The sequence below is a fragment of the Myiozetetes cayanensis genome, unplaced genomic scaffold (genome assembly GCF_022539395.1).
Source record: "Myiozetetes cayanensis isolate MyiCay16 unplaced genomic scaffold, myiCay2020 scf1, whole genome shotgun sequence".
Lineage (NCBI taxonomy): Eukaryota > Metazoa > Chordata > Aves > Passeriformes > Tyrannidae > Myiozetetes > Myiozetetes cayanensis.
The window spans coordinates 128,059,162-128,071,354 of NW_026086604.1; the positions used below are offsets into that span (position 1 = coordinate 128,059,162).

Below are 12,193 nucleotides of genomic sequence, written 5' to 3' on the forward strand. Positions count from 1 at the left end.
TCATGAACTGTTAGACTGAGTCCATTTTTAGGTGCTGACAGTTTCATCAACAGCAAAATAACTCATAGGAGAAACCTGCTGAGGGGTTTTTTCTACCACTATTAAGTGCAGTCCATATATAAAAAGGTATCAAATGTCCTGTCCGTCTCAGCAAACCTGTTAAGTGATGGGTCTCATTAGGTGAGATGCTAACAGATTCTTTTGGACATTGAAAGGCTTTGATCCCCTTGGGGGGAGACACTGATAGACAAAAAATAAATTAATACAGGTTGGACAGAAAATGCTTCTTTTCTGCCCCTTTTAACATCATGTGCAGCTAAGAAAGAAATTACTATCTTATTGCAGATATGAGAGCTGATGACCTGTGCATCAATATGCGTGTGATACCAGACTGTTATAAATCAAAAATAGCCAGAGACATAGAGAAAGGAAAAAAATACTTCCAAACTAGTACAGATGAGACAAACATTAGCTAAAAGATTAAGACTAGGTACAAAGACAAAAGAATTGTCTAGACAAGGACATATGTGAATTTAGGGAAAAAAAAACCCAAACCCCCTTGCAGTGCTGTTTTGGAAGCTCAGGTATAGCAGTCTCTATTTTGAGATGAATGCAAAGAGAAAAGCTGCAAAAAACCTCTGTAAAAATAATGTAGAAAAAAATGAGGATTTTTTTTGTACACATAATTTTTTGTTTCCAAAATTTCCATTTTATAAAAAGCCTATTTGTTAACTCTTACCTGAGCAAGCCTGGAACATTCCTCAGTTACAGCTTCATTGAGTTTTTCTATAAGTCTTTGTGTAGATTTCATGTCATCATCTATGAATACAAATTATTCATATTATTTTTAAACACTAGATGCAAAACAACTTTTCAAAAGCCTAATTTCCTGCCTCAGTGAGACTGCCTCTTCAGTTTTCAGAAAGGTACAGTTCCACTCTTTCTTGTTCCAAGACATGGATAAATTCAATTATTATGGTTGAGCTGCACGTTCAAGAGTAGCAAGAGATAAGAAAAGGCTTTGTGTGTTAGCGGCCTGAAGAAAGACACAACTACAGAAACACACTGGAAGGCAAAGAACTTAATGCCAAAAATTTACCCAAGAGCAAATCATAAGATGACAGTAAAAACAGGGATAGAAAACCATCATGATAACATAAAAGCTCACTGGGGCAAAAAGTAGTAGCAAAGTTTACTTAACATGGGCAGGGAGTTAATGCAGGAATTCAAAGAACAGAGAACAGAACAAGGTCGACAATATTCTGCTGATACATTTGCTCATTATTTCACCTTACAGGTCAATCTGTTATATAGTCCTTTAAAATTAATTGAGCTAATACAAATAGAAACAATGAGTTGTAATACTTTTTATTCCTTATTTTTTTAATATACTTTTTTTGTTAAGTTCCCTCAGTAATAGACTACATGTAATGGGTAAACAATTTGGTACAAAACCACTTCAAAGTGTTCTATAAAAACAATTCATTGGACAGCTACATGCACAAACTCTTGTGCTTGTTTGTTTTGCCTGATTTTTTTAAGACACTGTTTCTCATATGAAGATTTTCACTCGTAATTTTGGTCAAGTTACCTGTTTGCTGAACTTTCAAGGTCTGGAGTTCCACCTGATGCATTTTTTTAAGATCATTCACCTCTTGCAGATGACTGTGAACAAGTTCCTCTTTCAGACTGCAAAGTGCACTTTCTTTTTCTGCTTTCAAGTACTCACGAACCTGGTCTACGTGAGCTGAATAAACCAGGGATAGGCAAAGCCGCTGTGCTTCCATTTGTAGCTGTAAATCAGTCTTTGAATAAAAAGACATATTTTATAAAAAGTGAGAAATAAGATAACAGAAAGTCCCATCTTCGCAAATTTCTGAGATTAATAACACGTTGAATGGCACGCTGCACATACAGTATGCATTAGGGTAAATTTAAACGTACACAATTTGGAAAGTTGAGTTTTAACAAAATAACAATCCTTATTATATTGCTTGCAATTCAGTTACAATACCAAAAAATACAAGCAAAATTGCTCCAGCAAAACTTAAGAGACTTATTATTCCTCATGCTCACTTCCAGATACATTTCTTAAGAAGTGATAACCACAAACACACAAAAATTTTGATAATGTAATATTAGTATTTCACAAGTTTGATATTTCAAAAGTTTGAACAAAGATGAGATGAAGTTTCATTATTTTTTACATTGTTTGAATGAGCATTAAAGAACTGAAAAGCTACTCACAGAATAAAACCTTACCTCCTGAATAAGTTTTGCCCTCAGGTAAGTGAAACACTACATCAAAATATGAAGTGCTCTAGTCATCTTCTCCTTATCTTTTGTTCTTGTTGTTATTAAATGTAAGGGAAAGAGTATTTCTTTCATTTTCATACATATTGACCAGAATTATAATTGCAGTCATTCATGTAACCACTTTCAACTCCTAGCCACAGTGACGTGCACACACACACGACACACACCTGTACTTCAAATCAGCCAACAGGAAACATATGATACAAATTTCCAAGTGCGAGCTCCTACAAAATCTCATAGGCAAATTATTTTCTATACTGTTTTATGTAACATACCTGTTCTGATTTTAAGGCATCCACTTGCTGCTGAAGATTATTATTTCCACTCTGTGTAATGGCTACTAATGATGTTTCATCTGTGAGCCTGTCTGGCATCCCAGGCAAATGTTCTACAAGAGACTGCTGTTCTGGTTTCAGCACTTGCTGGACCTCCTTTCTTTTTGCTACCTCATGACTCCTATCTTTACCTGAACCTAGATTTCCCCTTACATTTATTCCTTCATCAGCTTTACTCCTTGGACCAGGGGGTTTATTTCTACTTTCAGATGCTGTAGTAGCAGTCTTTAGAGATTTTCCTTTAGAGCATTTTGTCTTAGGGTCATTACTACCACTATTTCCTCTGTGAGCACGGCTATTTATGACTTCTAGTTCTTTACACTTTGCCAGAATTTGCTCTTTCTCCTCTTTTAAGGATTTGACTTTTTCATTTAAATGACAAATTTCACTATCCCTTGACTTCAATTGTTCAGAGAGATCTGAAAGTCTCAGGGACAATTCCAGTTTCTCCCGCTGAGTAACCTCAAGCTTTTCCATTAGTTCTGTTGCATCTTTCTCAACAACTTCTCCAGCCTCAAATGTGTCTGCCCTGGACACCTTGATTTCTTTACTTCCTTCAAACCCACAAGTTTTAGTTTTAAATAAAACTGGTCTATTACTTTGTAAGTGGTGAAGTTTTTCATTCAAAACTTTGAGTTTGCTTTTATATTCGGCTTCCTGCTTCATCTTGTTCTCTTCTAACTCTGTTTTTGCCTTCAGCAGAGTTGCACATTGTTTCTGCAGCTCTTTATAATTAGCTTCAAGTTTTTTCTCAGTATATGAAAAGGCACTCTTTTGCCTTTCACTGTCCTCTTGGAGTTGACTGTTTTGGTTTTTAAGTTGCTCTTTTTCAGTAATCAGCTTTTCTATTCTTTTTTGCAAGTCCAAAACTTCTGTCTCAGAGCTGGCACTACTGTTACAAATTACATTTTCTTCAGAGCTTACCAACATACTTTTTAACCTCTCTTCTAGAGTTTCATTTTTCCCCTTAAGAACTCTATTTTCTGTTTCTAGTTCTGAACATTTTTTTTGAAGGCTATCCTCTCTCTCCCTCATTTGTTCCTGCATCAGTTCAGTTTTAAGCTGCAGCTCTTGAATTTCTTGTTCAAGGGTACCCTTCTCTTTTTCCTCTTGCCTAAGCACTTCAATCTCCTTCTGCAGTTCATGGATTTGAAGTGTCATTTCTTCAGATTTAGAATTTACAATAGACTGCTGCAAATCTTTCAGGTTCGTAATCTCTAATATCAACTGATTTTGCTTTGTGATTAAGTTGTCCTTTTCATATTGCATGGCTTCTATCTTTTGACTCATTTCATTTTGTACCTCATCTAACTGCTGTTTATGGTGCATGTTCAAGTTATGTTTAAGGCTTTCCATATTTACCATGTGTTCATTTTTTAAGTCTTCTTTAAGTCTGGAAAGTTCCTCTTCATGACTAAACAGAAGTTTTGTTCTCAGTCTCTCTAATTCTGCTTCTTGAGATTCTGCCATTCTGTCCAAAACTGCATCCTTCTCCCTTTCTAGCATTTCCAGTTTAATTTTGTAATTTGTGACTTCTGCCTCATGTTTTAACTCCAAATCCTTCCTAAATTCAGAGGCAGAAGCCAGCTGAGTTTTTAAATCTTCAATCACAAACTGGTATTTTTCGGTTTCATTTAATTTGCATTCCATATCCACTATAGTTTGCTTGGCCCTTTGAACCTGTTCTCTTGAAAAATTCAGTTCTTGGAGAAGATCTTCAATTCTAGTTTGCTGAAGAGACTTCTCTGCTGAAATTAATTCCATTTGTTGTGACAATTCTTGCTTTATTTTTTCTCTTTCCTTATCAGCATCTTGCAATTTCACATTCAATTCATTAATTTTAATATTCATTAAATGCATTTGATCTGTACTAACATTCTCATTCAAAGACAGACTTGAAGTTTTCTCCAGTTCTACTTTTTGTTGCAAAAGACGCTGCTCTATTTCCACCGCATGTTGCTTAATTAATTCTTGCTTCATTTGTACAATCTGCTGGCCATGCATTTCATCTAACTCAGCCTGAAGTTGTGCCAGTCTCCTTTGTGTTTCTAATTCCATTCTTTGCACAATGTCAGCTTCAGACTGGCTGTCTTTATAGTAGCGTTTCTGCAATTCTTCCACCGTTCCCATTAACTGTTTTATTTCATCAGAACATTGTCTTTCTTTCTGTTTGTAGGTGGCAAGTTCAACTCTCATATTATTTATCTGCTGGTTCTTTAGTGAAATCTCTTCTTTTGATTCTTCAAGTAATTTACTGACATCTGATAATTTTTCCATAAGCTGAAGTGAATTTTTTTCTTCTTCCCCAAGTTTTGCTTCCAGCTCTTCAACTAATGCTTCTTTTTCTTGTATTTTACTCAAATCTTCTCCCTCGATTTTTTGTTTTTCCTTTAAAAAAGGAGCAAAACCATGTTCATACTTTTAGTTAATTATCTGAACATATAAGAACATTTACAGATTTGGCTATTCGGCCTTTTTTAGAATGCTAGTGATCATTGATAAAAAATAAATTACTTGTTGACCTGATTTGGAGGTTTTCTGTACTCTTGGAATAACTGAGAATCCCTACCTCACCTGCATCATCATTTCCCTTCTCCTTCCCACTCCTCACTGCCTCCTCCACCCCCCAATGTCTCATGACTTTTAACAACATTTAAATTTTTGGGTGCTTTTAAAATGTTTTTCATGAAGGATAATATAAAAAAGTACACGAAGAGAAAAATTTTCTTCTTAAGACAGAAAAGATTGTTCAAACAGGTAATTTAATTTTTTTTTCCCTAAAATAATGTCATTCAATGAAGGCATTCTAACATACAGTATAGTTTTATATTCTGCTGTATATATTTCTGCAACTTTTTAAAACATAATACACAAAATTGACATAAAATTTTCAGTTTAAAGTTATACGCATCTTACGTGTTAGTTAACAGAAACAGTCTTAAAAACTTCATATGCATTTTATGCAGCACACTCATTATCTGTCCTTTGGCCCTTATGTTTCAAAGGAACTACAAAATCCTGAAAAGAGTTTAGGAAAAGAGATCTTTGTAGTAAGGAACATACCATTTCATATCTTGTAATTTTCTCTTGAAGACATGTAATCTGATCTTCAAATTCTTCATTCTTTTTCTGATAATTCTTCAGCAGACATTCTTGTTCTTCTAGCTGTTGCTGATGCGAAAGTATCTGTTGCTTGGCTTGCAATAAATCAGCAGCTGTGCAACTATGGCTGCTGTTCCTTAGGGCTTCACTAGCCTGCAACTTGAATGATAAAGAATAAAACCTAAAATACATCAGTTTTTCAAAAAGAGAAAGAGTACTTTCTTCTTCCACATCGCAAGCCCAAAGATTATTGCAAAAAAATTTCTAAGTTCTTCTGGAGGAACTGAAATACCTTTTATCATTTGGGATGGTTAACCAGTAGAGAGATACTTAATATTAATTAAATATTAATGGTGAGCTAAAATAGGAGAGCAGTGTCTCAGAAACATTACTTAGTAGTGAAATCAGCTGGTTGCAATTACTGAGCCCAAAATCAGAGTTTTAATAGTAAAAGCTCAGGCTTCAGAATATAGTCTGCTTGCATCTGAAAATAAGCTTAATGAGCTTAAACAGCACAAAACACTACAATATTCAACTGCAACACTGTAAGCTGCAGTCTGAGTGTCCACAGCACCTCAATCACCAAGCTTTTTAGAAGAAATATTTTTCTGAAGCTTCACTTTGTTATTTAAATTACCTTCTAATAACACCACAAAAGGCAGGTTTTATCTAAAAAATATAGGATGGACTGCAGCATGGCATTGTGGTCCATGTAAGTTGATGGCTGGATCTTTTGATGTCAAAATGTTGGATTTCTGCCCAAAGCTCTGAGAACTAATTACACAAGTGTTTTTCCCCAAGATAACCACTGTAATTCAGTATTTATCAGAAGCTATTACCACATACTAAGAAAGAAAACAGATTAATCTTTATAATTTCATAGGTAATTAGTAAAATAAATCAGGTACTATAATGACAACTGTAGGACCAGTAAAAGAATTGTTGATCTACTCAAAGAGACTAATTCTTCAAAAATGCACAAAACATTGTGTGCTTCTGCAGGAAGTAGTTATTTATGGAGCCTCCAAAGCAACATCTATTTTCAAACCCAAGTGAATATTGGTAGCTCTGTAACTTACATGCTGAAACTGAATTTGCAGTTTTTGACTTTGCTCAGTAAGCTCCAAGAACTCCCTCATAGTTTCATCCTTTTCTTTCCGTGCCTGCTGTAGGTTAGTAGTGAGCTGAGTGATAATGTCATCTCTTTTTTTGATAGCAGCTTCAAATTCTTGCAGCTATAAAATATAAAATGTAAACTATCAATGCATATGAAAGCCACAGACAAAATACTACTACCTAATTTTAGTTAAGTAGGAATAAGTCATCTCCATTTAAAATATGTCATACGACTAGACTATTTATGTTTTCACAAACTCTATTTGTAAATATTTCAGAAACAATTTTCCCCACTCATTTAACAATATATGGCCTCTCCACAAAATATACTTAACAGATAACAAAACCTGAACTTTTAAGAAGGTTAATTACTTAAATATATAACTTGTTTTTAAAATAAAAAGCCTGGTCACATAAACAAGCTATCATAAGGGAAGTCAGAACGTCTACTAATAGTGTTTCAGCAATTTTGTTCAACTACTTATGTTCTCACACATTTTCCACAACAAATGCAAGTCTTGTGTCACTGAAAGTGCAATAAATTGCATTCTTCATACTAAAAGGATGTAATAGGTATCATGCAATATTCTACATTGTGAACCCAGAGGAATTATTCATAATTACATAAGAAAATCAGTTCAAACTCCAAAACTGGTACAGCATATTTAATCGATGAATCTTTTGTAATTTGTAATGATGAAAAAATTATAAGAGTACAAAAAATCCTGTGCAACTCTTTTATTTTTTTCTAGGATTACACTCAAGCAATCAGAAATTTTACAATACTAACTGGTAATACTTTTGCGTGCATTTATATAAAGACGTTACTCACTTTAAAGTCCCTTTTTTAGTTTGATCCTTTAAAGGCTACTGAAGTCTCATCTCTACACACTGCAAATGTCTTAAACCATTAGTTGCCTCCTCTAACTGTTTTGTTTACAGTGTTCCCCTACAAAATCTTCACTGAGTTATGTGCACTGAGTCTTGGATGCTAACAGTATAATTCTTCCAGATAAAGTTTACGGATTTAGAGGACAAGGACATAAAAACCAAAAGTCTCAACTAGAAGCGAAACCAGGCAAAGAATTTGAGGACATTATTTTAAAGTTCTTTTCACAACACTGGAGTGAACCCCTGCTTTAAAAGCACGGGCCTAGTGGACATACTAGATGTTTGTTAGAGTAGAGAAAATTAGGCACAGATCAGGAATGTAAGTGTGTCACACCTTTGCTTTTGCATCTGTTCAATGAAACCAAATTAATAAATTTGTCAGCTCCATTCCACACAATGTTATATAATTTTCAACTTTCTAAATTCCCTTTCTGTTCTTGACACAATAGGTAGATCTAAAGCACACAACTATCTTCCCCAACCCCCTTTTACAATCCTTTTTGTTTCTTCTGAAACATAAACCATATGCACTTCTCAAATGAAATATTATGCACTGCACCACTATCATACAAAAATATGCTGCAACTATTAAAATATTATTGTACCATAGCCAAAAGCCCCAGATTTTGTTTTAATGTATTTTTATTTTAAAAATTGTAATTATAACCATTTAAAAAATGCAAACATTTTCACTTTCAGCTCTTTCAGAAAAAACTAACAGTAGTTACAACTGCAAGAAACTAAAATTATGATTATTTTCTTTATTATGCTATTATTATGACTATTATGTTTAGCACAACATATACAAGACAGTAACTAAAATTCAACACCAGAAAAAACCCACTTAACTGGTAATATGGTGGAAAACACAACATCTGTTTTCACAGTTAAAATACAAATGCAAGCAGAAAAAAATTATAACTGTGCAATAATAATGGTGAAAAAACCTGAATATTAGAACTTTGTTTGTTTGTTTTTTAATTCTATAGTACTTTGCAAAAAAATAGGAAAACATGGTGACATAACCTGAATCCAAATTAAAAGAGAGAGATAAATAAGACAGGAAGCACAACAAATCACTGATGTGAGTTCATTGTAGCACTGGCTCAAACTGGAATAATATTCCTTACTTTATAAACTAATTTTATACTGCAATGGCATTTCTAAAATAAGAAAAGCTTCTCTGTAAACCCAAATTATTAGATTTTTTTAATTAAACCATTCTGACACAGTTGTTTTTGTATTTCAGGCTGTGAAGTCTGACAAACAAATACAGTTTGGTTCAGTTACATTATTCCTTAGGGAGTAAAACCCGAGTTTTTTTGATCTTGGAGGAACAGGAAGGTATTAAAAGACATACAATCTCTGCACAACTACAGAGGAATTAGGGCTTTTCTTGAAGAAAATTGTCTTTCCATTCCTGATTTGAAGAAAGTCACTGCAAAGAAGACTGGCATTTTAGTCACAAAATACCGAGAAAAAGGACACACAATGGAAATGTCACTCAAAGTAATACAGTACATGGTATATGATTGAAAGAAATTATGTGTAATTAATTCAATATCACACACTGACTGCATTCTGAGCAGCTGCCATTAAACGAGAACTCTTTCTGTTGATGCTCTGCATTTTTGCATGTAAGCAAATAGCAAGTAGAAAGCAACATAAGGTAATTATACCTGTTGCAATCCTTCTGTACCATAGGCTGCCCTCATTTCTTCTATCTCTCTGCTTAGCTCTTCAATCTCTTGTTGTTTCCCAGTCAATTCATTGTCCATCACTGCTAGCTGCGTGTGAGAGTGCTGCATTCCATGCTCGGAACGAATCTCTCCAACTCCAAATTCTTCTTCCTAAATCAATCCAAGTTCCTTTACACACCATTTTTTATGTTTTATCACAGTAAGTAAAGTCAAATATTAAATTCTGTACCAAATGCCACCTTAGAACATTAACATACAACACAGCATCGAAGGTCTTATTGCCATAGTAACCTCCTTTGTTAGTATAATTCACACCTCAAAAGCAGTGACATAAAGCAATTCTGCTTTATAATCTTAGCCTTAATAGATGGAGTAAATTGGTTTGCATTTCAAGTTGAATGATATACTACATTAATACAGCAAACAATGCAGATGCAGAGCACAGCATGCAAAATAAAGTATTAGTCAGCAACACAGTTTTTGTTCAAAACAAATTGAGGTTTTTAGTATTCTCCATTAGTATTACAATTCAATTTGCAATACTGTACCCCGATTAAGTCTGCAGGTATAGCTGTTCCTGTCCCAAAACTGCAACCATTTACCTGTATAAAGACAATTTCTTACACATTATTTGAAATAATGCTTGATTTCCTATTTCCCATTTATTTGAATCTTATGTGGCAATTCCTGCAGACCCACAGGAATTGTTACGCTACAAAAATTTACTTCATTTGAAATACAAAATAGCTTTGTATATAGCAAAATGCATCAAAGTAAGCATAGGTAACAGGTAAAACACCCAAAATTGCAAAAATAGATACTACTGTCTAAAAACAAAAACCTTATTACAAATCTAAACATCTAGAGAAAACAAAGGAATTCAGATTTAAAGGTCAGCACAAAGCTTTATATTTTAAATTATTAAAATACAGTACTAGTGAATTTTAATTACATGTTAATATTTCTATAAATATTATTAAACAAAGTTATGCTTTCCAAAAGATTTTTATACACCACAAGATTTACTCTTTCTGAAAGCCACCTATCTCTCCATAGTGGATGTAAGACAGTAACATAGACTCTCATCCTCAATTTGACGGAATTTTGTGAAATTGAGAAAGAACAAAAATAATATATTTAACATAAGACATTTGAAAAAAAATCCACTTTCACTCACCTAACACTGCAAGCCCTTTCAGCTTCCACAAGAATTTTGGTTCTACAGACTGTGCAAACCAATAAAACAAATCTCCAAAAGGCAAGTACAAGTCAAAGTAGGAGTTATAGGTTAAAAAATAAAATCAAAATGAAAAGAACATGCTGTGTACTTGTGAGTAACCATAAAACAGACAGGCAGGTTTTTAAAAGAGCAGACCAATGTGTAAAAAAGCAAGAACAGCTGTATTTCTCCTCCGAACTGTTTATTACATCCGAGCCTCAAACAAAATAAGGATCCTAGAAACGGAAAGGCATCATAGTATTTCAGACCCAAATACGATATTTAAAACAACAAAAAAGGAGCTATACTGCTCAGACATCTGCCATAGCCTAGGGCAGGGCTTACTTACAAAGAACTATTATTCCTGAGGAAATCAATAAGTGCACTGTTATAAATGGGATCAATATAGTCACTGAGTTGGTATTAAGAGAACGAACTAATCTGCATTAGAGAAGAATTTGCAAGGCTGACAGTGCTTTCTCAATTTCTGACTTTCTCAGTAAAAAGAAGACACCACAGAGAGATTACTACCTTAGTTTAGAAAGAATTACAGAGAATTGCAGCACACAGCAGTCCAGGCAGCTCATAGAGGCACTGTGTATCATTTGTGTATTGCCAGATGTTTGCTCTATGTTCAGACACACAAGTGTCTACAAAGCGTCTGGCACCAAAGTCTTTATTCAGATTTTGGCTCATGCCCCAGAATAGTAACACCAGTACTTTAATAAATACTCTATTATGTAAACCTTCCTTTCCTCTTTTTAACTCCCATTTTATTTAGGCTTAATTGATAAAGATGAAGTATATGATTACTGTAATCTACAACAGTGGACATGCTTCTCTTCCTGTGAATCATAGCTATGTGCAGCAATCAAAGACTCTTGGATGCTTTATAACAAGAGCTAATAGGAAGGGCATGAAAGCCTTATCTCATTAGATGTTCCAGACTCCTTAGCAGCTGAAAATTCTACAAAAGACCTTTAACTTATAAAAGGGATTTTGCTACACACATTGAAAACAACTGTCTGGAACATCAGAAATCCTGCCTCGTTTCACAGGAGCCTGGCTCTTAGACATCACACGAGTAGGTGAATTGTGGTAACATGGCAGTCCATGTTGTTTCTCATCTGATACCTTCTTCTTTTAAATGCCTTATGTCTTCTGGCAAAGTGAGAGTTGAAACATGACAAGACAACAAACAGCACTGCTATCTGTGAAAAAAAAAGGCCAGACAGCCACAGTAGGGTGCTGTGTTGAGGAGGAGCCTGGTAACTCCTGGCATGACAAATTCTGCTGGATCAGAGTAGACAGAAAGCTGGGAATGAGTTATTAGCTTCAAAAGATCTTAATTTAGAATTAATTTTTCACTCATATGCAATATATGAATTCAGTAGTCCAGATGCCAACTTGAATGTTACTAAATGTCTGACAAGGCCTACATGACTTCTGTGTTTTGTCTTATGGCCTCAGTGATTTACCCATATAGAGATCTGCAAGTCCATAAACGCTCTTAA

At 34.4% G+C, this 12,193-nt stretch overlaps 1 protein-coding gene across 6 annotated transcripts in view; it reads right to left on the reverse strand.

The window, feature by feature from the left end:
- The window catches only part of AKAP9 (A-kinase anchoring protein 9), a 112,467-nt gene that overhangs the window by 60,939 nt on the left and 39,335 nt on the right, over window positions 1-12,193 (reverse strand). For 4 of the 6 annotated variants that reach the window (XM_050333706.1, XM_050333698.1, XM_050333715.1 and 1 more), the window contains exons 4-10: window positions 10,009-10,062; window positions 9,440-9,610; window positions 6,833-6,988; window positions 5,715-5,912; window positions 2,592-5,039; window positions 1,592-1,805; window positions 740-819 (exon numbers count right to left, since the gene is read on the reverse strand). In XM_050333706.1, the coding sequence (XP_050189663.1) occupies window positions 740-819; window positions 1,592-1,805; window positions 2,592-5,039; window positions 5,715-5,912; window positions 6,833-6,988; window positions 9,440-9,610; window positions 10,009-10,062 (3,321 nt within the window). The remainder of the gene's footprint in view (window positions 1-739; window positions 820-1,591; window positions 1,806-2,591; window positions 5,040-5,714; window positions 5,913-6,832; window positions 6,989-9,439; window positions 9,611-10,008; window positions 10,063-12,193) is intronic. The other 2 variants (XM_050333730.1, XM_050333737.1) reach the window with 2 other exon arrangements.